This window comes from Rhinoderma darwinii, chromosome 1, assembly GCF_050947455.1.
Source record: "Rhinoderma darwinii isolate aRhiDar2 chromosome 1, aRhiDar2.hap1, whole genome shotgun sequence".
Classification (NCBI taxonomy): Eukaryota; Metazoa; Chordata; class Amphibia; order Anura; family Rhinodermatidae; genus Rhinoderma; species Rhinoderma darwinii.
In genome coordinates this window covers 97,465,947-97,492,199 of record NC_134687.1, presented here as the reverse complement: position 1 = coordinate 97,492,199, position 26,253 = coordinate 97,465,947, and the positions used below count along the sequence as shown (strand labels likewise).

General features: G+C 40.3%; 1 protein-coding gene across 3 annotated transcripts in view; it reads left to right on the top strand.

Moving 5' to 3' along the window:
* The window catches only part of NEIL3 (nei like DNA glycosylase 3), a 53,250-nt gene that overhangs the window by 17,769 nt on the left and 9,228 nt on the right, over positions 1 to 26,253 (top strand). For 2 of the 3 annotated variants that reach the window (XM_075860229.1, XM_075860228.1), the window contains exons 4-8: positions 4 to 217; positions 438 to 512; positions 598 to 764; positions 4,597 to 4,760; positions 7,050 to 7,455. In XM_075860229.1, coding sequence (XP_075716344.1) covers positions 4 to 217; positions 438 to 512; positions 598 to 764; positions 4,597 to 4,760; positions 7,050 to 7,455 — 1,026 coding nt within the window. Of the gene's footprint in view, positions 1 to 3; positions 218 to 437; positions 513 to 597; positions 765 to 4,596; positions 4,761 to 7,049; positions 7,456 to 11,120; positions 11,270 to 26,253 lie in introns of those variants that run through there. The other variant, XM_075860230.1, reaches the window with a different exon arrangement.

Sequence of the window (26,253 nt, the reverse complement as noted above, 5' to 3'; positions counted from 1 at the left end):
AAGGAATGCGTCAGAATGTCAAGAAAAAGTCCGATCTTTCCAGGATTTGGATGTCTGCTCCTCCAAGTTCAGTTTCACGAGAGCAGAGGGTGAGGTTAAGAAGCAGGGCAGTCGTATGCTCTGTGATGTGCTCCTTGATCAGAAAGTCCTGCCCGGAGTTGGTAACATTATTAAAAATGAAGCTCTTTTTGACAGTGGCCTCCATCCAGCAGTCCAGGTACAGTGTTCTTCCTCTCACATTCCTTCTGCCAGTCCAGCGTTCTGCCCTGTGGTTTAATTATTTGGAGTTTTGAAATGTAACAACCAAATGAATTAGACCGTTTAAATAAAGGTTATGCTCATAATTGGGATCCATTATGTTGCAATTATTTTCATTCAGCGCATTAACGTTGGAAATGTCAAAAAGGCTTTTTGTGTGTCCTGCTTCTACATTACAGGCTGGTCTATTAACGGACAGGCTAGTGAGCCATGTGGTCAAAATGACTCGGGACTTCACTCTCCTCTTTTATAAGGTAAATGATTCTGCGGACAACTAATTCCCACCGTTTAAAGTAAAATTGCTTCTTTATACATGGAAAAAATGTCTTCTGTTTGCAGTGTCGAAAGAATGGCTCGGCTCTCTACAAACACTACAAAGTGTACAAAAAACCTGGCTGTGGCCAGTGTGGTACAAAAATCACCGTGTGTCGGCTGGGAGAACACAGCAGAATGACCTACTTTTGCTCAAATTGCCAAAAGGATAAACCTCAACAGGTTGATGTGAGGTACAGAACAGTGTTGTAACCATCAGTGAAAGTAGTAGGGTTTCAGTTAAAGGGATGTTTTTATTGGCCAAATCGGCCCAAACATTTTTGTTATATTATTTTTTCTATTTTACTAGGTATGATACAAAACAGAATCTACGATCTACCAACAATCCTGTGTTCCTTTGTTGGCAGCTCCAGTGGTTTTTAGACAGCCACTCGCTCTTCCTTCTTCCACACAAATGTCTCCATAATTGTCCATTGCTTTCAGATATTTGTAGCTGACAAAAGCACGGCTAGTATTTTCATAGGTTAATCTGGTCGATTTTAGAAAATTTCTCTTAAAGAGGCTGTTACCAGATTATAAGTGCCCTATCTCCTACATAATGTGATCGGCGCTGTAATGTAGATCACAGCAGTGTTTTTTATTTTGAAAAACGATAATTTTTGACAGTTATGAACAATTTTAGATTTATGCAAATTAGTTTCATAATGGACAACTGGGCGTGTTTTTATTTTTTACCAACTGGGCATTGTGAAGAGAAGTGTATGACGCTGACCAATCAGTGACCAATCAGCGTCATACACTTCTCATTGTTCCAGCCCAGCTTCTTTCACTGCACAATCACGCTGTCTATTAAATTGTTCATAACTTTGTCAAAAATGATAGTTTTTCAAAATAAAAACCACCGTTCTCTACATTACAGCGCTGATCAGATTATGTCGGAGATAGGGGACTTATAATCTGGTGACAGAGCCTCTTTAAATGGAATGTATTCTGAGAAAATTACATTTAAATCAGGTTTTTTTTAATTTTATATACGTGATGTTTATTTTATATGGTGATGTTGTTTACAAATATTAAAATTTTCAGACTAGCCACTATAAGGCTATGTTCACACAGAGTATTTTGACGAGTTTTTTGACGCGGAAACCGCGTCACAAAACTCGTCAAAAACGGCCCGAAAATGCCTCCCATTGATTTCAATGGGAGGCGTCTGCGTCTTTTTCCCGCGAGCAGTAAAACTGCCTCGCGGGAAAAAGAAGCGACATGCCCTATCTTCGGCCATTTCCGCCTCTGACCTCCCATTGACTTCAATGGGAGGCAGAGAAAGCGTATTTCACGGTGTTTTATGTCCGCGGCGCTCAATGGCCGCGGGCAAAAAACGCCGCGAAAAACTCCGAAAATCGGCGTGCAGGGAGAGGAAAATCTGCCTCAAAATTCTAAACGGAATTTTGAGGCAGATATTCCTCCTGCAAAATACTCTGTGTGAATATAGCCTAGGGGTATGTTCACACACACTAATTACGGACGTAATTCGGGCGTTTTTGCCCCGAATTACGTCCGAAAATAGCGCCTCAATAGCGTTGACAAACATCTGCCCATTGAAAGCAATGGGCAGACGCTTGTCTGTTTACACGAGGCGTATATTTACGCACCGCTGTCAAATGACGGCGCGTAAATGGACGCCCGCGTCAAAGAAGTGACCTGTCACTTCTTTGGCCGTAATTGGAGCCGTTATTCATGGACTCCAATGAATAGCAGCGCCAATTACGTCCGTAATGGACGCAGCGTTCAAGCGCCTGCACATGCCGTTACGGCTGAAATTACGGGGATGTTTTCACCCGGAAACATCCCCGTAATTTCAGCCGTTACGGACGCTGTCGTGTGAACATACCCTAAAGCCGTCACAAATAAGCTGATATTTCCAGTTCTCTGTGGCTCAATTGTACATACAGGCGAAGGATGAGGAGAATCATCTCATTATCATTAGAAGGTGGCGGAAGAGTAAATGACAGCTCTATTGTATTACTGGAAGCCTAGATAAGATAGGATAGTAAAACTATACTATAGTAAGGCTTCGTTCACATCATTCATTTTGGCTGCCATGAAGCGCACACACAATGCTGTACTGACCATAGAGGAAGGAATTGTTTATCTCCAATATGGCCCCCACGAGGAAAGGTTTTATAAATATATATATATTTTTTTATAGCTGCAACATTTAAAAAAAAAAAAAAAAGACCAAACACATTATCATATAATTTAATCTAATTAATGAAACAAAAATAAAATACATAAAAATCTTTGTACTCCAGATCATAGCCAGATTGCTACCTTGGATTTGATTGTGGACTGAAAACATTATCCTTAACCCCTTATCGACATTTGACGTAACTGCATGTCCTAATTGGTAGGGGTGGAGGGGAGTATTGCAGCTGACACCTCCAAAGGCAGGGCTAAATAAGAGTCAGTAAAAATCACAGTACATTGCAAACATTTTTTTGTTTTTGGTAATGTTTAAAAATAAATTTATATAACGAAGTAAAGTTTAAAAAAAAAAATCTCTCTCTAATTGGTGTCGCCACGTCTGTAAAAGTTGAAACTTTACCATATAACATCATTTATCCCACGGGGTGAATGCCGAAAAAAGCCCATCAGAATTGTGGTTTTTTTGGCCACCTTGGCTACAAAAAAAGGCAATAAAATTAGATCAAAAAGTTGTATGTATCCCAAAATGGTCCCAATAAAAACTAAAGCTTAGTGCCATTAAAGACTACAATTCACCCCCAAAAAAACAAGCCCTATATCTATGTCGACAAAGTTAAAGTTAAGGCTTTTGGAGAACTGAGATGAAAAAGCAAAAATGAAAAATTGCTGTAGCGGCAAAGGTTTAAAAATGCCTTATATTCTGATTTTTAACCCTAGAAGAAAGGAGATCTTTAACCCCTTCGCGCACCCAGATGTTCTATTACATCCGGCTGCGGGGGGTGATGTTTGGAGCACGCTCGATATGCTGCGGGTGTGTGCTGTATTTTACGGCGAGCACCCGGGACTAACAGCCAGGAGCAGCGATCGCAGTGTTCTTGGCTGTTTAACCCCTCAAATGCTGCTGTCAATCGTAAACGCAGCATCTGAGGCGTTGAGAAGAGGGGGGGGGCCATCCAACAACTCATCACCCCCCCCGCAACGAGATTGGGGGGTGACGACAGTTGTCAAGGCAACCCAGTGGCATAATGAAGGTCCCTATGGCTGCCTTCACTCTGCAATACGTTAGTCTGAACAATTACATTATTTAACGCGCACGGTGAATGTCGTAAGAAATGTAAAACGCCAAACTCGCTGTTTGGTCAACTTGGCTCTCAAATGTTGTTTTTTTTATAAAAAGTGATCTACAAGTTCTACGTAGCAAGACATGGTACCGATTTAAAAACTACAGCTCGTCGTACAAAAAATAAACCCTCACACCGCTCAATCCACAGAAAAATAAAAAAGTTGTCACCAGATTCTGAGAGCCATAAAACATTTACTTTTTTTAACAAAGTTTTTGATCAATAAAAGTAGTCAAATATAAAAAAGCAACATAAATTTGGTATCACCATAATCTTATTGAGCCACAGAATAAAGATAAGTTGTCATTTTTTACCACACGGTGAAAACCGTAAAAACGAAACCCAAAAAACAATTGAGGATTCGCAGTTTTTTCCAACTTCAGCCCGCAAAGATCTTTTATTCAGTTTCCCAGTACATTATATGGAACTATAAATAGTACCAAAAGAAACTACAACTCCTCCTGCAAAAAATAAGCCCTCGCACCACTCTATTGACGGAAAACTAAAAAAGATATGGCTCTTGGAATGCGAGGAGTGAAAAATCCAAAAATGGCTCCGTCCCGAAGGTGTTAATGTTATAAATGATGCTCTAATTGTTCCTGGTAGACTCCGAATATTTTTCTCCATATTGTTTGGGATAGAAAGACAAATTTCATTGGGAATATTTACATATCTGGTTTTGTAGAAATTGTTCTTACTTTTACACTTTGAATTTGTCCATTAATCTTTTTTCCTAAAGTAAATTGGCAAAAAGAAATAGTATTCTTGGATGGGCATATAAAGCGGATTCGCTAGACCACGTGGCCAAGAAGGAAGAAGAAGATTGGGCATGTGGAGTCTGCACTCTCGTGAATAAGCCATCAGACCAGAGATGTGATGCATGTCTCACTCCTAGACCGGAAGGTACCTGCAATCTTATGGCGTACAGAATGCATGTTTCTGCTTTGTAGCCGCTGAACGGCGGAGGAGAGTTTACAGCCGGCATCTGCTCCATTTGACATAATTCTAAATACCTCAATGTTTATAAATGAAAACGTTCCTCCAATTAATACCGACTTGGAGGTAAATTAAAATGAAAACTGGAGTATTTTATAATATCTTAATAAGCTGGCCACAGACATAATAATTATTAATACAGGTGTATGCCATACATGGCTGATGGTGTGTGGGGGAGGGGGTGGTCACCAGTAAATCCCCCCCACCTTTTAGGCTAAAGGAGGCCTTGTTGCCATCGTCCGCAAAAGGAAAAAAAACCTGAGCAGGCGTTCACAGCGCTCTCTCCATTGTAGTCTGAAAGTTATGGTCACCATTACAGAAATTGCTGGCTTGACGGCTCTGTCTTTCATCTGCTCCTCATCTTTCTTGTGGCCGCAGTGGAAAAGTTTAGGAACGCAATGTGCGTCACAGGATTCCCTTCTGCTGATAGGTGGGAGTCCCAGAGGGAAGTCCCTCACCTATCACAGATTTAGGCCCTATTCACACAGAGCTTTTTGACATGTTTGACGCGGAAACCGCGTCAAACGGCCGAAAATGCCTCCCATTGATTTCAATGGGAGGCGGACGCGGTAAAAAGAAGCGACATGCCCTATCTTCGGGCGTTTACACCTCTGATCTGGGAGGCAGAGAAAGCATATTTCGCAGCGTTTTTGCCCGTGGTACTCAATGGGCGTGAGCGAAAAGAGCCACGAAAAACGCGGCAAACGGCGTGCAGACAGATGAAAATCTGCCTCAAGATTCCAAACGGAATTTTGAGGCAGAATTTTCTGCCTGCAAAAAACTCTGTGTGAACTCAGCCTTAAGCATCTATGGCATATTAGTGATATATGCCTGTTTGTTGGAATATCTCTTTCATGATTGTTTATAGAACCAATCACATATATAATCAGTTTTTACCAATGTAAATCTGCCCCATCTATCAGAAAATGTATGCTTCAAATTTCTTCTTGGTGATAAAAAAAAAAAAAGGATAATTTTACTATTATCCAAAGGAGGGGTAATGCAGTTGCACACCATTTCCTACACAATATAAACAATTTTCTATGAGAAAAATAGTTTTGTGATGTGGATAATCTTTATGTCCTTTTGAGAAGGAAAAAAAATATCTAAATGCTCCTCATATTATCACACATCTATGGGCAGCTCCAGTGGTTACCATTACCTGTCAAACTCTGTAAACTTCTAGTTCCTTTACGTATGTAGTGTGTTTTAGATTTATGTTTATGTACAATCAATCCAGAGGTGATCATTTTGTATGGGTGAGAAATGCGAAAGTTGATGTAGATTAATGTCATAGTTGATGATGTATATCAATAAAAGAAAAATTCTTTAAATGTTACTTTTATTGGCTGACCAGAGAATATTTTTTTTCATTACACTAGTATTTTACATGTCATAATAGTACTTTTTGTGTAAAAAGTTAAAATTTGCAATCTGAGTGAAGTTTGTCAAGAGGAGATGACTGTCTTATTGTGAGTGAGGAAAGTTGGAGGTCTTTAATGGATACAGAGAACTTTCTCAGTTAGTGTATGTGCACACGTAGTGTTTTCAGCCGTTTTTTGTGCCGTAAACGTCCCGAAAAACGACAGAAAAATCTGAAGCAGAACGACTGTAAACATTCTGCCCATTGATTTCAATGGGAAAAATGGCGTTCTGTTCCGACGGGCAGTTTTTTTATGCGGCCACTTCGAAAAAACGGCTGCGAAAAAGAAGTGCATGTCACATCTCGAGCCGTTTTTCATTGACTATAGCAAAACAGCTCCAAAAACGGCCATTAAAAACGCCACAAAAAACACAACTTTAAATAAAAACGTCTGAAAATCAGGAGCTGTTTCCCCTTGCAAACTGCTCCATATTTTGAGACATTTGAGAGGATGCAAGACTAATATAGATATTAATAATTAAGAAAGTTCTGGTTCTAATATGATATTGCTAAATATGACGTCCAGTTCCAGGTTTTAATAAATTGGAGAATATATAATCGAAAAAAATAAATGCTATATAGATAGATATATAGAGAGGAGCTGGAACTTTATTGGTTGCTATGGGTAACAATGACACTGTCAGACTGGTTATATATATATATATATATATATATATATATATATATTTATATTTTATGCATGCATATTCATTGTGGTGTGTATATACTGTTTTTATGATCTATATGCATTTGTAATGCTTTCTCTTTTCAAGCGCCAACAAATTCAACCAATGAAGATGTTGGCTATGACACAGACCTGATTAAATATCCATGTAATAATTTTGGAACATCACTGTCTGAAGTGAAGATTAATAGACAGACGGCTTTTGGATTCACAACCTTGGTACTGAGTGATTTCAGTGCAGAAAAAGAAGCATATAAAAACCCGCTAGGTAAATGTATGTCTCCACCAGGTATCTCCATAGGTAATAATTACAATAGCATGCACATTGTATCCAGTAAGAGAAGAAGCAGTGAAAATGAAGAGGGGACATATTCTCCGAACACTGTGAATAGCAGTCCAAACACAGACCACAGTTCATTCACCCACCAACAGAAGAAGCTGAAGACTAAACCCACAACACCAAGCAATAGAAACGTTGCAAGCTCATCCGTCAGGTAATGTTCTTATTTTAAAAGACCATGTGAAATTATTTCTTGTTCTTTTAGTTTGCGGAGAGGCTGACTAGTGTTTCAATGCGATTACTGACAAGAAATGCAGAAAAATTTCTGCCCCAATGACATACTTCAGCATACATAAGTACAAATGTGTGAGTAAGGGCCTGCTCACATCACCGTTCAATTCCGTTCCGGGGGTTCCGTCGGAGGGTTCCATCGGTTGAACCCCGCAACGGAAAGTAAAACTGACAGCACAGCTTCCGTTTCAGTCACCATTGATCTCAATGGTGACGGAAAGCTCGCTAATTCTTTCTTTTCGTCACCGTTCCGTCTGGTTTCCGGTTTTCCGTCGGAAAACCGGAAACCAGCCAGAATGGTGACGAACGGAAAGCATTAGCGAGATCAATGGTGACTGAAACGGAAGCTGTGCTGTCAGTTTCACTTTCCGTTGCGGGGTTCAACCGATGGAACCCTCCGACGGAACCCCCGGAACGGAAATTGACGGTGATGTGAACAGGCCCTTATAAAAAAAGCTCTTATAAGCTCTTGATGTTAAAGGCTATGGACTCCTTCTGGGGCAATTTTTATTTTTTTTTAATTTTCTAGCATGTATTTTGGGCTGCAAACTTTTTTTTTTTTTTTTTTTTGTCATAGGTTGTTAAAAATTCTGAACCGTTTTCCTTCTGCAGCCTGCATGTATTTCAAAACCTAGCAGGCTGCAGAATGCCATTCACTGTGAATCCCATCAGTCAGGCTGTCTGACTGATTTGAACATAATTCTGCTTAGACCAGATCACAAGAGGCACTGGAGAGCGAGTTGTCAGACCGCATGACTGATGGATTTCACAGCCGTCGATGTATTAGAATACAACCAGGCTGCAGAACGATAACGCTTCAGAATTTTTAAGAAAAACATAATACAAAAAATATAAAAATTTCCTCATAGGTGTCCATAGCCTTTCGCTGCAAGGGGTTTTTAAATATTTTGCACCTCTGGTAGCAAGGAGAATTTTTACACTTTTGTGCAAATAAAACCTAAATTACAAAAAAAAAGAATCGTACTAAATCCACATTCCAAAATGAAACTGAGCTACGCTGTTTCCGTAACTCCCATATAACTGAATAGTCGTTACGGAAACGTGGGTCGCATGCTACGCTGCTTCCAGAACTGCCATTCACTACTACGGGAGTTACGGAAACAGCGTAGCTCAGCGAGTTAACTCCACATGTAACCAAGTGGCTGCTGGTTCAAGTCCTTTTCCCATATTTTTTTTTTTTCTCCCAAGCACAATGTAAAAAATTCTAAAAAATGTTGGTATCGCTGCGTCCGTAACAGTCCAATTTATTACAATATACCGTTATTTGACTCGCACAGTGAACGGCGTAAATTTTATTTTTTATTTTTTCTTAAAACCTCAGAATTGTTTTTTGGTCATTTTAGCGATTAAAAAAAAAAAGTGATCCAAAAAATGGCGCCAATACAACTATAGCTCATCCCATAAAAAAATAAGCCCTCACACCGCTTAATTGATGAAAAAAAATATTAAAAAATTAATGGCGCTCAGATTGTGGTGAAACAGAACAAATTTTTTTCCTATTTTCTATTGTCTAAAACCTGGGTGTGTCTTATAGTCCGACAAATACGGTACCTCCTCTCCTAATATGGATTTGTTTAGTGGAACTAGTTGGAAACCATTGTTTATGGTGAGCATCAGTGGATGAAAATGTCTTTCCTGATTGATGGAAATATTTTCCATCCATCAGAAATATATTAGAAGTTCTTCTCTAGTGATGCTTATTATTGCTATGACTGTAGAATGTAACGGGTATCACTAAAGACTGGGTAGAGACTGAAAACATTTACAAACTTCCTTGGTGTGACTTATTTGATGTCGCTGTCCAGACCCTGGTAAACATCCGGGTCATGGAGTCAATAAATGGCCTAATTGGATGCACAGGGGTGATTAGATGAGTTACTGCTCATCTTCTTTTCTGAACCCCCCCCCCCCACCATATGTAACAGCGCAAATAAGCTCTTTGATAAGAAGGGGGGGGGGTGATAAAAGTAAATAGTTGTTATTGGTGAATATTAACCCCGATTTTAAACCTTAATGACGAGCTATTTTTTGCGTTTTTCCATCTTCTCATTCCAAGAGCTATAATTTTTTTTTTCTTTTTGCGTCGGCATAGCTGTATAAGGTCTTGTATTTTGGGAAGGTGATCAGAAACTAAGCGGCACAGTGCTCAGCCAAGCACTTCTGCCACCGATCAAAACTTCTGACATGTCACTATGACTTGTCAAAAGTTTAAAAAAAAAGTTTAGTCACCCTTGAAGAATGAAATCCCAGTTGTCTTAGTAAATGGATAAATGCCGTGACAAGGGGAACAGAAAATGTATTAAAAGTAATATATATATATACATTAGTCCTTCTCAATGAATTAGAATATCATCCAAAAGTTAATTTATTTCAGTAATTCATATCAAAAAGTGAAACTCATATTATATAGATTCATAACACACAGTGATCGATTTCAAGCATTTTTTTTCTTTTAAGGTTGATGATTATGGCTAACCGTTAATGAAAACCCAAAATTTAGTGTCTCAGAAAATTAGAATATTATATAAGACCAATTAAAAAAATTATTTTTAATACTGAAATGTTGGCCTACTGAAAAGTATGTACAGTATATGCACTCAATACAAATCAACTCAATGCGGCTCCTTTTGCATGAATTACTGCATCAATGCATCGGGCGAGTTTGCTGGCCAATGAAGCACAGTGATACTGTGGTTATTAAACCAGGTATTGATACTTTTGGCAGTGAGGCCAGGTGCCAAGTCCTGCTGGAAAATGAAATCCGCATCTCCATAAAGCTTGTCAGGGGAGGGAAGCATGAAGTGCTCTAAAATTTCCTGCTAGACGGTTGCACTGACTCTGGACTTGATTTTCCAACAGGACTTGACACCTGCCAAAGTACCAATACCTGGTTTAATAACCACAGTATCACTGTGCTTGATGGGCCAGCAAACTCGCCTGACCTAAACCCCATAGAGAATCTATGGGGTATTGTCAAGAGGAAGATGAGAGACACCAGACCCAACAATGTAGACAAGCTGAAGGCCACTATCAAAGCAACCTGGGCTTCCATAACACCTCAGCAGTGCCACAGGCTGATCGCCTCCATGCCACGCGGCATTGATGCAGTAATTCATGTAAAAGGAGCCCCGACCAAGTATTGAGGGTATATACTGTACATACTTTTCAGTAGGCCAACATTTCGGTTTTAAAAATCATTTTTGAAATTGAGCTTATATGATATTCAAAGTTTCTGAGACTAAATTTTGGGTTTTCATTAACTGTTTGTTATTTTTTTTCAAATCGGACATGTTACTTTATGTGGTAATAACATTGGAATTCTTTTACCTATCCAAGCGATTCTGAGAATGTTTTCTCGTGACATGTTGTACTTTGTTAGTGAAAAAATTTGGTCGATAATTTTGGTATTTATTTCTGAAAAACACCAAAATTGAGAGAAAAATTGCATTAAACGTATCTGCTTGTAAAACAGATACTAATACCAAACAAAATAGTTACTAGCTAACATTTCCTATATGTCTACTTTATATTTGCATAGTTTTGTGAATGTCCTTTTTATTTTTCTAGGATGTTACAAGGCTTAGAACTTTAGCAAAAATTTCTCATATTTTAAAGAAAATTTCAAGTCAATTTTTTCAGGGACCAGTTCAGTTCTGAAGTGGCTTTGAGGTTCTTATATATTAGAAAATCCCCAGAAGTCACTCTATTTTGAAAACTGCACACCTCAAGGTATTTTAATCAGCATTCTCAGTGTTTTAACCCTTTAGGCATTTCACAGAAATGAAAGCAAAGTAGAGGTGAAATTTACAAATTTAGATTTTTTTTTTTGTTGAAATTAATTTCTAATAAAAATTTTTTATGTAACACAGAAGATTTTACCCGAGAAATACAACTCAATATTTATTGCCCAGATTCTTCAGTTTTTAGAAATATCCCACATGTGGCCCTAGTGTGCTAATGGACTGAAACACCGGTCTCAGAAGCAAAGGAGCACCCAGTGGATTTTGGGCCTGCTTTTTTTTTAGAACATATTTTAGGCACCTTGTCAGGTTTGAAGAGGTCCTGTGGTGCCAAAACAGTGAAAATACCCCAAAAGTGACCCCATTTTGGAAACTACACCCCTCAAGGAATTTATCTAGGGGTATAGTTAGCATTTTGACCACACAGGTTTTTCGCTAAATATATTGGAATTAGTCTGTAAAAATGAAAAATCGACTTTTTCTGAAAAAACATAGAAATTTTAAATTTTTACAAGGAATAAAGGAAAAAAAGAACCGCAACATTTGTAAAGCATTTTCTCCTGATTACGGCAATACCCCATATGTGGTAATAAACTGCTAATTGGACCCATGGCAGCGCTCCGAAGGGAAGGAGTGCCATTTGGATTTTGGACCACGGATTTTGCTGGATTGGTTTTCGGTGCCATGTCGCGTTTGCAACTCCCCCCCACCCCCCCCCCCCAAATTACACGATTTTGGAAACTCTCCTCAAGGAATTTTTCTACGGGTATAATTAGCATTTAAACCCCACGGGTCTTTTGCAGAATTTATTAAAATTAGGCCGCGAAAATGAATATCACAATTTTTTTCCACTAAAATGTTGAATTTTCACAAGGGATAAAGGAGAAAAAAAAACAACCAACCAATTTTTGTAAATCAATTTCTTCCAAGTACAGAAATACCCCACACGTGGTCATACATTTTTTTTCATTAGAAATGAATTAACCCTTTCAGGACTGATCCATTTTTTTGCTTTCTTTTCGTTTTTCACTCCCCGCCTTCCAAGAGCCATAAGTTTTTTTTTTTTTTTTTTTTTTTTTTTTTTTTTTTTATTGTTCCATCAATAGAGTGGTGTTAGGGCTTATTTCTTGTGGGAGAAATTGTAGTTTCTATTGACACCATTTAAAATGCCATAAAAAGTACTGGGAAACTGAAAAAAAATTCTTTGCGGGCTGATCTAGGAAAAAAATCTGATTCCATTTTTGTTGGGTTTTCGTTTTTACAGCTTTCGCCGTGCGGTAAAAATGAAAACTTTACTTCTGCGGCTCAATACAATTACGGTGATACCAAATTTTTTTTATTTTTTTTTATATATTCTATTACTCTTACAAAGAAAAATCTATTTGTTAAAATAAAAAGTTTTGTTTCACCACATTCTGAGAGCCGTAACTTTTTTTATTTTTCGGTTTATTGAGCGGTGGGAGGTCTTATTTTCTGCAGGACGAGCTGTAGTTTTAAATTGGTACCATTATTTGGTACGTAAAAAGTGATCAAAAAGTGGTATTAAATTTTTTTTTTTTTTGATAGCTAAGGTGACAAAAAAAACAGCAATTTTGGCGGTTTCAATAAATTTTTTTTACGGTGTTTAACGTGCGAGTTAAATAATGGTATATTTTAATAGTTTGGCCTTTTACGGATGTAGAGATACCGTTTTTTGTTTTTTTACATTACTTTAGAAGAAAAATGTGAAAAGGTTTTTTTTTTTTTAACTTTAAACTTTTTTTCTTTCTCACTACTAATAACTTTAATTCTTCTACACATTTTATTAGTCCCCCTAGGGGACTGGAACCAGCGATCATTGGATCGCTGGTACAATATACTGCAATACTACTTTATTGCAGTATATTGTTGTTTTTGCAGGCTTCTGTAACCGCACGATCGCTGTTCCTGTCCGTTAGTCCTGGGTGTCAGCTGTAATACACAGCTGACACCCACAGCGTATGGAGCGGGCTCCGCACGTGAGCCCGCTCCATACATCACCCCCCACACCATGACGTGCTATTAAGTCCTAGTGCGCAAAGGGGTTAATGCACATCGGATGGTGTGAATGTTGCAATTTTCCACTGGTATGCCGTTTTAGTGCATAATATGTTGTGCCCAGTTTGTGCCACTGAAGACAAATACCTCATAAAACAGTGTTTGGGTACGCTGCCGGGCTCAGAATGGAGGGAGCGCCATTTTGCTTTTGGAGCGCAGATTTTGCTTGATAGTAGTTCTGTTTGGGGTTTTGCTGGTATTTCAGTTTATATTGTGGGGACATATGTAAGCTGTGCGGAGTACATCAGGGCATAATAAGAGGGTAACTTAATGCGGTAAATAAATAATAATTCATAGATATGTGGCCGGTGTTGCACTGATAAATCGCGCCCGATCTTATCCGCTTTTTGTACACTCAGAATATGGCGGTGCAAAATGTGCAGAGAGCCAGAACGTTTTTATTTTTTCACCACCGGAGCTGTATGAGGGCTTATTTGTTTCGGGACAATCTGTAGTTTTCATTGGTACCATTTTGGGGTACATGCAGGTTTTTTTTCCCTAATTTAATTTTTTTGCAAGCTGGGTGACCAAAAACAAGCAATTCTGACCATGTTTTTTTTTTTTGCGGCGTTCACAGTGTGCTATAAATGAGTTTTACCCTATTTTGCAGGTCGGAATGATTACGGCGATACAATATGTATATAGTTTTTTTTAATATGTTTTGCAGCGTTTGCCCAATAAAATAACTTTTTTATAAAATGTCTTTTCTGTGTCCCCATATTCTGAGAGCCATAACTTTTTTAGTCAAAAAAGCTGTGTAAGGGCTTGTTTTTTGCGGGATGGGTTGTAGTTTTTATGCGTACTATTTTCGGGTACATGCGACTTTTTGATCACTTTTTTTATTCTCTATTTTGGGAGGGGTGCTGACCAAAAAATTGTGATTCTGGTGTTGTTTTTTTATTGATTTTATTAATTTTTTTGGGGGGGTGTTCATCGTGCGGGAAAAATAACATTATAGGTTTATAGTTGGGGTCGTTACGAACGCGGTGATACCAGATATGTGTACATTTTTTAACGTGTTCATTTTTTTCCTATAATGAAAGTCTTATTATAGGAAAAAAGCAGTGTTTGTTTATATAACGTATAACTCTTTTTTTTGTTTTTTTTTTACACTTTTTTTGAAAACATTTTTATTACTTTTTTTACTTGTCCCACTAGGGGACATTTAGACTTGCAGCTTTGATCGCTGCTAGAGTACATTACACTACCTACGTAGTGTAATGTATTCTAACTGTCATTGTGACCTGGCAGTCACACTGACAGGAAGCCTCGGAGGACCGGCCGGAGGCTGCTCCTCCGTGGCTTCCTTACATGGCAACTTGGAGGTCATTGTCTGGCCTCCGATTGCCACGACAAGCATCGGCAGCCCCCACAATCACTTTGTGGGGGCTGCCGATGTGCTTCAATCCCTGATTGCGGTCTCCGCATTTATGGGGTTAATTACCGAAATCAGCGGCGATGGTCCGCTGACCAGCAAGACTGGAGCTGACTTCCCGGACACTCCGTTAGGACAGTGTGCGCCGGGAACCGCTCCACAACTGTACGTCCTGATGCGGGAAGCAAGCCCTCTGCAGGACGTACAGTTGCGGCGCAGCGCGTGAAGAGGTTAAAAGAAAAAAATGCTAGAAAAAGATCAGTGTGTAGTGAATCTATATAATATGAGTTTCACTTTTTTAATTGAATTACTGAAGTTTACTTTTTGATCTACACTAGTCCTCAATGAATTATAGTGTATGTATGTATATATATTTATAAATTTCTGTCTAATGATTTTCTTAAAGTTGGGAAAACATGTAAAAATAATGAAAAGAAAACTGTCAAGCGTTATTTCTTTCACTACTCCTTGTTAACTACATTTCTCAGCACTGATCTCCTTCAGTGGCATTAGAAGAATGTGACTCTCTAATTGTCTTCTAGAAATGTCACTTTGTTTTTCCTGTGACAGAACCTCAGAAAATGATTTAAATATTATTCCATGAGTGCAAATACTCTTGTATAGGTATTATTTATTCATGCCACCGCTATGAACTGCAACTACATATTTAAACTATTGTGTGCCATTGCGACCAACATTAATGAAAAATAAATGAAGTATTACAGATGGCTCAAAGGCTACCCAGTATGTCAAGTCTGCAAAACAAGCTTAAGCTCTGTTCACATCTGCGTTGGGGTCCCGTTCTAACGATCGCTGGTTGAAGTCCCCTAAGGGGACTAATAAAAAAAAATGAGTTAAATAAAGTTTTCGGTTTTTTTATGTAAAAAAATATATAAAGTAAAAGTTAAAAAACAAACAAAAAAAACTTTTATTGCAGCCTCCTCCCATTCATATATGAGTGGAGGAGGGCTGTGGTATTGTGAACCGCCGATGGGGGTGTGTCGGCGATTCGCAGGGCGGGAGGTGACGGTAGTGAAGGGGGGCGGCGCCGGTGCGGGTGCCGCGGTCCCTTCGGGGCATCTGGTCGGCTGTTGTGCCGGTGGCCAGACCCGCAGCGATCGGATGTAGGTGGCCTGTCCTGAGCGTGGGCCATCGATTTTCTTGTGACTGGACGGCCCCTTTAAAGGGGTTGCCCGCTTTGGACAATCCCCTTTTGCTGAAGGGTCCTCCGACAGTAAGCCGATTGCTGGGATCCCAAATAATCAGCAGCTCAGCCCTAATCATTTGAATGGGTCTGGACAAGAGTGGCGCTGTTTGCGATAAAAAAAAAAAGCAGACTTCAGATGCATTCTCTTGAATACTAATTCAGCTTTCAGAGCCAACAAATATTTCAAGGGGGTTCCATCTGCTCACCAAATTGTTCACGTGGACTGTGCAATGTAAGGGAATCCCTGCTTGTCACTTTGCTCCTGCCAAACAAACATTTCAGTGACTTTTCCCAGAAATGTAGCGGTCTGATTCACTGAGAGCGGAGGCAGTGTGCCACCCCGTACGGTGATTAAGGGGCTTCATAGTGGGAGCGCTTTGTGGCCACCAATTTATCCCCTTAATGATATCTCAATATCCAATATTGGTTAAAGTGCTCTGAACTCCAATAAAAACATCATTGTATAAAAAAAAACAAAAAACCTTTTCCCATTTTCCTCCTAGAGCATAGTAAAAAATTAAATAAATAAACATAATTGGTATCACCCCGTCCGTAAAAGTCTGAACTATTACAATATATCATTATTTAACCCGCACAGTGAAATGCCAGAATCTCTATTTTTTTGGTCTCATCTCCTACAAAAAATTTAATATAAAGTGATCAAAACGTCGCATGTACACCAAAATGGTATAATTAAAAACTACAGCTTATCCCGCAAAAAATAAGCCCTCATATCACTTAATCGACGGAAAAATAAAAAAGTTATGGCTTTTGGAAGGTGGGGAGGAAAATACAAAAATGAAAATCTGAAAAAGGGCTGCGGCGGGAAGGGGTTAATGTGAGGCACATGGAGGTTCAAAATTCATAATACCTCGTGCCTCACATTAATAAGTGAAAGAAAGCAGTTTTTATTTTATAACTGCGTAAACCTCATAAATGACGCAAAAAATTTGTTATTACGGTTGCAACGATACCGAATGTTTGTGTATTTTATGTATTGAGACTTATTTTAATGTTCATTGTAAAAATTAAAAAATATTTTTTATTTTTGAACTTTTTAAAGTGTAGCTAAACGTTTTGACAAACCTCTGACATGTCATAGTGGCATGTCAGGTAGTTTGGATTGGTGGGGGTCCGAGCACTGAGACCCCCACCAATCGCTAGAACGAAGCAGCTGAAGCGCTCTTGTGAGCGCTCAGCCACATCCTGTCTGTTCGTCTTTTTCCGGAAATAAATGTATCGTGTACGGACTCAATAGAAAGTCTGAGAGCCCGTACTCCGATACATCGGCTTTCCAGAAAAAGCCGAACAGACCCAAGGGGGCTGAGCGCTCACACAAGCACTTCAGCTGCTTCATTCTAGCAATTGGTGGCGGTCTCTGTGCTCGAACCCTCACCAATCCAAACTTCTGACATGTCAGAAGTTTGTCAAACGTTTAGCTACGCTTTAATTTACTGCCATATATCTTTATGCCAGTACATTAGCCTGTGTACTGATAGTACACAGGCAGTTGTTATGACATACCTAAGTATGCCCCAACAGGAAACCTGGTCAGACAGTCCTATATATAGTATGTCCCTCGATTGTGTCACGGGGATTCCCTGTGATGTGATCCAGAGGGCATCCCCCCCTTCTCATTTTCCCCTGAATGCTGCGTCAGCTTTGATCGCAGCATTCAAGGAAATAGATTTCTCTGATCTCCGCTGTTAGAGCGGGGCTGTGGCTGTGTAATTGTCATTGCCCCGCTCCTGACAATAAGTGTGTGTGTATGCGCGCGTAAGGTGATGGGGCCGGTGCTGCACTAATGAGCGGCGGCGCAAGCACTGAAGACAGAACATGGGGGTGTTTTGCAGTGCGCCCGCCATGTTCTGTCTTCCGTGCCGGCAATCATTAGTGCAGCGCTGGTCGGATCAGACCGCGCTGACCGTTCGCGCAAACACTTGTCAGAACTCAGGAGCGGGGCAATGGACGTAACACACAGCCGCAGCCCCGCTCTTACTACATTCATGTGTTACTATACTTAGCTGTGCGGCCGCACAGCTTCGTATCGAAATACATGAAATAACGGTATTGAACCATTTAAGGGGGCACAGTATCGAAACGGTATTGCAATTTCGATGCATCACATACACCGTATTCCAAATTATTATGCACATTGGATTTAAGTGTCAAACATTTAATTATTCGTTTTTCAATTAAACTCATAGATGGTATTGTGTCTTAGGCTGGGTTCACACGACCATGTTACGTCCGTAATGTACGGAACGTATTTCGGCCGGAAGACCCGGACCGAACACAGTGCAGGGAGCCGGGCTCCTAGCATCATAGTGATGTACGACGCTAGGAGTCCCTGCCTCTGCGTGGAACTACTGTCCTGTACTGTAATCATGATTACAGTACAGGACAGTTGTCCTGCAGCGAGGCAGGGACTCCTAGCATCGTACATCAATATGATGCTAGGAGCCCGGCTCCCTGCACTGTGTTCGGTCCGGGTCTTCCGGCCGAAATACGTTCCGTACATTACGGACGTAACATGGTCGTGTGAACCCAGCCTTAGGGCTCTTTGGATCATTGTAATCAATCTCAGACACCTGTGATCATTAGTTTGCCAGGTGTGCCCAATCAAAGGAAAACTACTTAAGAAGGACGGTCCACATTATTAGGCAGGCCACAGGTTTCAAGCAATATGGGAAAGAAAAAGGATCTCTCTGCTGCCGAAAAGCGTGAAATAGTGCAATACCTTGGACAAGGTATGAAAACATTGGATATTTCAAGAAAACTTAAGCGTGATCATCGTACTGTGAAAAGATTTGTGGCTGATTCAGAGCACAGACTGGTTCGTTCAGATAAAGGCATAATGAGGAAGGTTTCTGTCAGACAAATTAATAGGATTAGGAGAGCAGCTGCTAAGATGCCATTGCAAAGCAGCAAACCGTTATTTGAAGCCGCTGGTGCTTCTGGAGTCCCGCGAACCTCAAGGTGTAGGATCCTCCAGAGGTTTGCAAGTGTGCATAAAGCTATTATTCGTCCATTATGAATTAGTACAACTTGATAGATTCATTTTCGTTCTGTTAAATTATAAGTTTACTGCCTGGAATGAACGATTAAAATCAAATTTAATTAATATTCATTCAAATGGGCTCTTAAAGCCAAAAATAACAGGCTCAATTATGAGGTCAGCAGCAGAGACATGGCTTATAAGGCAATAGATAGTATCAACCCCTAGACCCGTCTCTCCTCTTATTTTATATTCGCTGAGCCAAATTAATTGAATGATAGTTGTGCTATACCGCGCTAATCCACATTATCATTGCCGAGTCGCACAGTTGTGTGCTTTACAGAACCTCCCGGCCCGTGCACGACTGAGATATAATGGTATAATCCCTGATAATGCCCCACAAACATTAGTGGTGCAGAAACGCGTAGGATTAGCGCGGTATAGCACAATTTAAGATTGAGTGAGTGTGTGTCAGCAAGCATAAAACAAGGTGAATGCTACCTGAGGAGCCGGACTAGCGCGATGCAGCGCATGGTGTAGCGTGGTACAGCGCAACTATCCTTCAATTAATTTGGCTCAGCGAATATAAAATAAGAGGAGAGACGGGTCTAGGGGTTGAAACTATCTATGGCCTTATAGGCCATGTCTCTGCTGCTGACCTCATAATTGAGCCTGTTATTTTTGGCTTTAAGAGCCCATTTTAATGACTATTATTTGTCCACCCCTAAACAATGCTCACAAGCAGAAACGGTTGCAGTGGGCTCAGAAATACATGAAGACTAATTTTCAAACCGTGTTTACTGATGAGTGCCGTGCAACCCTGGATGGTCCAGATGGATGGAGTAGTGGATGGTTGGGGAATGGCCACCATGTCCCAAGAAGGCTGCGACGTCAGCAAGGAGGTGGCGGAGTCATGTTTTGGGCTGGAATCATGGGGAGAGAGCAGGTAGGCCCTTTTAGGGTCCCTGACGGTGTGAAAATGACCTCTGCAAAGTACGTAGAGTTTATGACTGACCACTTTCTTCCGTGGTACAAAAAGAACCGTGCCTTCTGTAGCAAAATTATCTTCATGCATGACAATGCACCATCTCATGCTGCAAAGAATACCTCTGTGTCATTGGTTGCTATGGGCATAAAAGGAGAGAAACTCATGGTGTGGCCCCCATGTTCCCCTGACCTCAACCCTATTGAGAACCTTTGGAGCATCCTCAAGCAAAATATCTATGAGGGTGGGAGGCAGTTCACATCAAAACAGAAGCTCTGGGAGGCTATTCTGACATCCTGCAAAGATATTCAAGCAGAAACTGTCCAAATACTCACAAATTCAATGGATGCAAGAATTGTGAAGGTGATCTCAAAGAAGGGGGTCCTATGTTAACATGTAACTTGGCCTGTTAAGTTGTTTTTTTGATTGAAAGATCTTTTGATTTCTGTAAATATGAACTCCTGATGCTGCAAATTCAACAAATTACCATTTTAGTTCTCTTTACAACCTTTAAAATGTTTTGATCTCTGTTGTGCATAATAATATGAAACAGTGCATTTTGAGTTTTTTACTTCTAATAAAAAATCTGTTATCATTAGGAGATTTGTTCAATAAAATTTGCATTATACTCGAACGATTGATGGCTTGAAGATTATACTGACTGTCATTTGTATCGACTATTTAGGAAAATCAGCGAAAAATATCATTTGCATAATAATTTGGAATGCCGTGTAGTGCCACACCCCCTTGAAGATGGCACCAATGACGTTCCCTCTAGGATGTCAGGGGCTCTCTGTAGGATTCCGCTCTTACAGGGAGCCCTGACATCACTGTCCATATCTGGACAGTGACGTCAGGGGCTCGTCCAGGAGCGGAATCCCCGGCCAGAGCGTCATCCGCGATTTAATGAGGAGTATATTTGGAAAAAAAATAAAAATAAAAAGATCAAGCTGCGCCCTTGCAGTTCCAATTCTGATTTTGTGGTAGCTAGAGTATTTAGTTAGTATTCAGTTTGCAGTATAATGTAATTGCGGTTTCAAGAAACTGAATAAAATGTCACCTTTTATATTCCCTACCTCTTGCGTACAGGATACAAATTCAACATGAACCATAGCAATGGTATTATGCAACGCACACACACACACACACACAAACGCGCACACACACTTTTGTGCAGCGGGATTTCCTTTTCATCTCCCTGCCTCAGGGGCAAACACTGTATTTTTAAAGGGGGGTTTCCAAATACATACTTTTCAAACCAAGTTATTTACGCTCCAGCTACCCTCTGTTTTTTTTGTTTTTTTTTTAACGCTATGAGTATTTGGTCTGCAATTATTCACCAGCCTAGCCCTTTATAATACGAGCTCTAATTTTTTTTTAAAAAAGTGGATGTGTGCTGACCATTACTCGTAGCATAAAAAACAGTGTATATAGTGCCACACTGCTCCCTGTGGATAGTCCCACAATGTACACATGAAGACAGTGCCCATGTAAGTAGTGCCCCAGTGTCTCCTGTAGGTCGCGCCACTCACCTGTCCCCATTCATGCGTTGCAGACTTGGTCTCCTCTGACCCGGCCTTCTCCAGCGGAATGATGCATGCGGCACAATAAATTAGTCCTCCATGAATTAGAATATCATCAAAAAGTTAATTTATTTCAGTAATTCAATTCAAAAAGTGAAACTCCTATATTATATAGATTCATTACACTTAGAGTGATCTATTTCCAGCATTTTTTTTTCTTAATGTTGAAGATTATGTCTTACTGTTAATGAGAACCCAAAGTTTAGTCTCTCAGAAAATTTGAATATTGGGTAAAAGTTGAAGATTGTAGAATCACGGTGTCCCACTCTAATCAGCTAATCAACACCAAACACCTGCAAAGGTTTCCTAAGCCTTTAACCCCTCCAAAGACCAGGCCAATTTTGAGTTTTTCATTTTCGCTTTTTCCTCCCCGCCTTCCAAGAGCCATAACTTTTCTATTTTTCCATCTATATAGCCTTATGTGGGCTTGCTTTTTGCGGGACAAGTTGTAGTTTTTCATGGCACCATTTATTGTACCGCATAATGTACTGGGAATCTGGGATTTGTGGGGTGAAGTGGGCAAAAAACAGCGATTACATCATTTTTTTTTTGGGGGGGGGGGGTTTGTTTTTACGGCGTCCATGAGGCGGTAAAAACGACATATTGACCTTGTTCTACAGGTTGATACGATTTACGGCGATACCAAATTTATGATTTGTTTTATGTTTTACCACTTTAAAAAAAATGAAACTATTTGCTAAAAGAGAGCCATAACTATTTTTATTTTTCCATCAATTTAGAGGTGTGAGGGCTTAAATTTTGCTGGTCGAGCTGTAGTTATTACCGATACCATTCGGGGTACATGCAACTTTTTGATTTTTTATTCCTTTTTTTTTTTTTTTTTTTTTTTAAGAGCGAAAGTGACCAAAAACCAGCAATTTGCAGTTTTTATGTGTTTTTTTTATGTCATTCACAGAGTGGGTTAAACAACGCTATATTGTGATAGTTCAGACTTTTACGAACGCGGCGATACCAGTTATGTTGACTTTTATTTATTTTTTTAACATTGCCTTAGGGAAAAATGGGAAAGGGTTCTTTTTTGAACTTTTAATATAATTCTTTTTTTATTTTTTTGGGACATTCTAAAAATCTTTTCAACTGTGCTTTACTTTTTTTTTATTAGTCCCCCCTAGGGGACTTGAAGCAGCGATTGTTGGATCGCTTGCATGATATACTGCAATCCTAATGTATTGCAGTATATCGAGATACTAAGGCCTTATTTACACGTCCGTGAAAATCACGCGCATCGCACGGACCTATGTTAGGCAATGGGGACGTTCAGACTGTCCGCTGCGTAAAACTCACGACATGTCCTATACTTGGCCGTTTTTCACACATCACGCACTCATTTAAGTCATTGGATGCGTGAGAATCACGCGCAGCACACGGAAGCACTTCCGTGTGTCGTGCGTGATTCGCGCTACAGTTGTAAAATAAATTAATAAAAACAAAAGCACCTCCTGCTTTTATGTTTTGTAAACCTAAAAACAGAGTGTCATAACGATGCCATATGCGCGAAATTCACGCAGGCACACCAAATACCGATACCACACGGAACTGCTACACACACGCTCGTGTGAATCCGGCCTCAGGAGTACAAAGATGGCAGACCTGGGGGCCTTTATTAGGCCCCCAGGCTGCCATAACAACCACTGTAAATGGCCAATCTTGCCGCAAGGGGGGCGCAATGGCGTGTTTGACGGGGGGGGCCCCCCCTGATTCTAACAATTTAAATGCTGATTGACCACTGCATTTAAGGTGTTCAACGGGCGGACTCAAAGTGATCTTTGATTCCGCCTGTTGCAGTGAGGTGTCAGCTGTGTAACACAGCCGTCACCCGCTGTGTATGGAGCGACCTCAGCCCGTGAGCTCACTCCATACTTCCCCTTATTGGCTGCGCGTACAAGTACGTGACATGTCGTTAAGGGGTTAAAAGGACTGGTCTGTTGCTCAGTGGTCCAAAGTCCTGTTTTCAGATGAAAGTAAATTTTGCATTTCATTGGGAAATCTCAGTCCCAGAGTCTGGAGGAAGAGTGGAGAGGCATCAATCCAAGTTGCTTGCGGTCCAGTGTGAAGTTTCCACAATCAGTGATGGTTTGGGGGCCATGTCATCTGCTGGTGTTGGTCCATTGTGTTATATTAAGTCCAGAGTCAGAGCAGCGTCTACAAGGAAATGTGAGAGCACTTCATGCTTCCCTCTGCTGACAAGCTTTATGGAGATGCTGATTTATTTTTCCAGCAGGACTTGGCACCTGCCCACACTGCCAAAAGTACCAATACCTGGTTTATTAACCACAGTATCACTGTGCTTGATTGTCAATCAAACTCGCCTGACCTAAACCCCATAGAGAATCTATGGGGTATTGTCAAGTGGCAGAGGAGAGACACCAGACTCAACAATGCAGACGAGCTGAAGGCCACTATCAAAGCAACCTGGGCTTCCATAACACCTCAGCAGTGCCACAGGCTGATCGCCTCCCTGCGAAACCGCATTGATGCAGTAATTCATGTAAAAGGAGCCTGACCAAGTATTGAGTGCATGTACTGTACATACTTTTCAGTAGGCCTAAATTTCGTTATTAAAAATAATTTTTGAAATTTTGGGTTTTCATTAACTGTTAGCCATAATCATCAACATTAGCCCCTTCCCGACATTTGACATATGGGTACGTCATAGCCGGGTAGGAGAAGTATCCCTGCTCGTTTAACACGTTAAATGCCGCAGTCAATAGCGACCGTAGCATTTAAATCGTTAGAAAGAGGGGGGCGACCCCCTCTAGCAGCTCATCACGTCCTCCGCAATGCAATCGCGGGCTGGCGATGGTTGCTATGGCAGCCTGGGGGCCTAATGAAGGCCCCCATGACTGCCATCTTTGTGCTCCTATTAATCCCTGCCTCTGGCACGGCTTAATAGAAGCCTGTCAGATGATATACTTCAATACATTAGTATTGCAGTATATAGTGCAAGCGATCCAATGATCGCTGGTTGAAGTCCAGTAGGGGAACTAATAAAAAAAGTAAAAATTAGTAAAATAAGGTTTTTTGTTTTTTTTATGTAAAAAAAATACATATTAAAAGTTAAAACAAAAACCTTTTCCCATTTTTCCCCCTAGAGCATTGTAATAAAAATAAATAAATAAACATAATTGGTATCGCCGCATCCGTAATTGTCTGAACTATTACAATATATCATTATTTAACCCGCACAGTGTACAAAAACAAAACATTTAAACGTCAGAATCGCTATGTTTGCGGGACGAGTTGTAGTTTTTCGTAGCACCATTTATTTTTCCATATAATGTACTAAGAAACGGGGAAAAAATTATTTGTGGGGTAGAAAATAAAAAAAAACAGTGTTTCCTCCATGGTTCTTTGCGCGCCGTTTTTACGGAATTCACTGTGCAATTAAAACAACATGTTAACTTTATTCTGTGGGTCAATATGATTACGCCGATACCAAATATATATAGTTTTTTCTATACTTTACTACTTTTACAAGTAAAAACCTAAGTGTAAAAAAGAAAATTATTTTGTGTCGCCAAATTCCGAAACCCATAACTTTTTTTATTTTTCTGTCGACTAAGTGGTATGAGGGCTTATTTTTTTGCGGGATAAGCTGTAGTTTTTAATAATACCATTTTGGGGTACTTCCGACGGTTTGATCACTTTTTTATTTCATTTTTTGTGGGAGATTAGGTGACCAAAAAATAGAGATTCTGGCGTTTACAATTGTTTTTTTTATGGATACGTCAAATGTCGGGAAGGGGTTAATAATCCATAGATGTGTAGTAAGCCTTGAAGCAATCCTTTACGCACAGCCCAGGTTTTTCGGGGAAAGGTGTCGTACTGATAAGTGCTGTCCCTTATGCCCCTTTTGCTGCACCTTTTTTGGGATCTGCACTTCTTTGCAGTTTGAGGAACGATGCCGGGGAAATGCTGCCCTGGTACAATACGGGCGCCCTCGCTTCCAGTGCTTTTATAACCACCTCTTGAAAATACAGGAATGATGCAGTCTGGTCTGCACATTGGAATAGCACGTAAGCGCTATGCTATCTGTACCATGTGCATGGCCACCTTTTTGTACCAAAGCCTTGTTTTTCGCATGGCACTATATGACTTCAGTACTTGATCTGAGAGATCAACCCCTCACGTGTACTTATTATAGCCCAAGATGCAATCTGGCTTGGGGGTCATTGTATTGCTACCCGTATAGGAACAGGGGTGCTGCTGTTCCCATGTATTGTGCTCAAGAGAAGGACATCCCTCTTGTCCTTATACTTGACGAACAACACATTCTCGCTGCATAGTGCCCTGCTCTCACCCCTTCTGACACATTGGCCAAGCTGTCTTTTAGGGAGGCCTCTCTGTTTTTTTCAGCATGCTGCAGTATTTCTGTCAGAGAGGCACTTAAAGGGAACCTGTCACCAGCATTTCACCTATTAAACCAGCAATACCTGGTCGTGGGTGAAAAATCATTGCTATATAACCTATAATTGTCTTCTTAGTTGGCTCTGTAGCTTTAGTATTCAGTTTTTTAGTGTTCCCACACCGTATGCTAATGAGCAGAAAAGAGTCATATCTTCATTTGAAAAGAGTCAAATCTTCATTCCTCAAGTCTCCCCGAGCTTTTCACGCCTCCTTACTTTTGATTGACAGCTCCTCGCCTTCCCCCAGCACACAGTATCCCGCGCTTGTGCATTGATGTCCTCTTCTGGTGTGTGCGCACAAAGGGACAC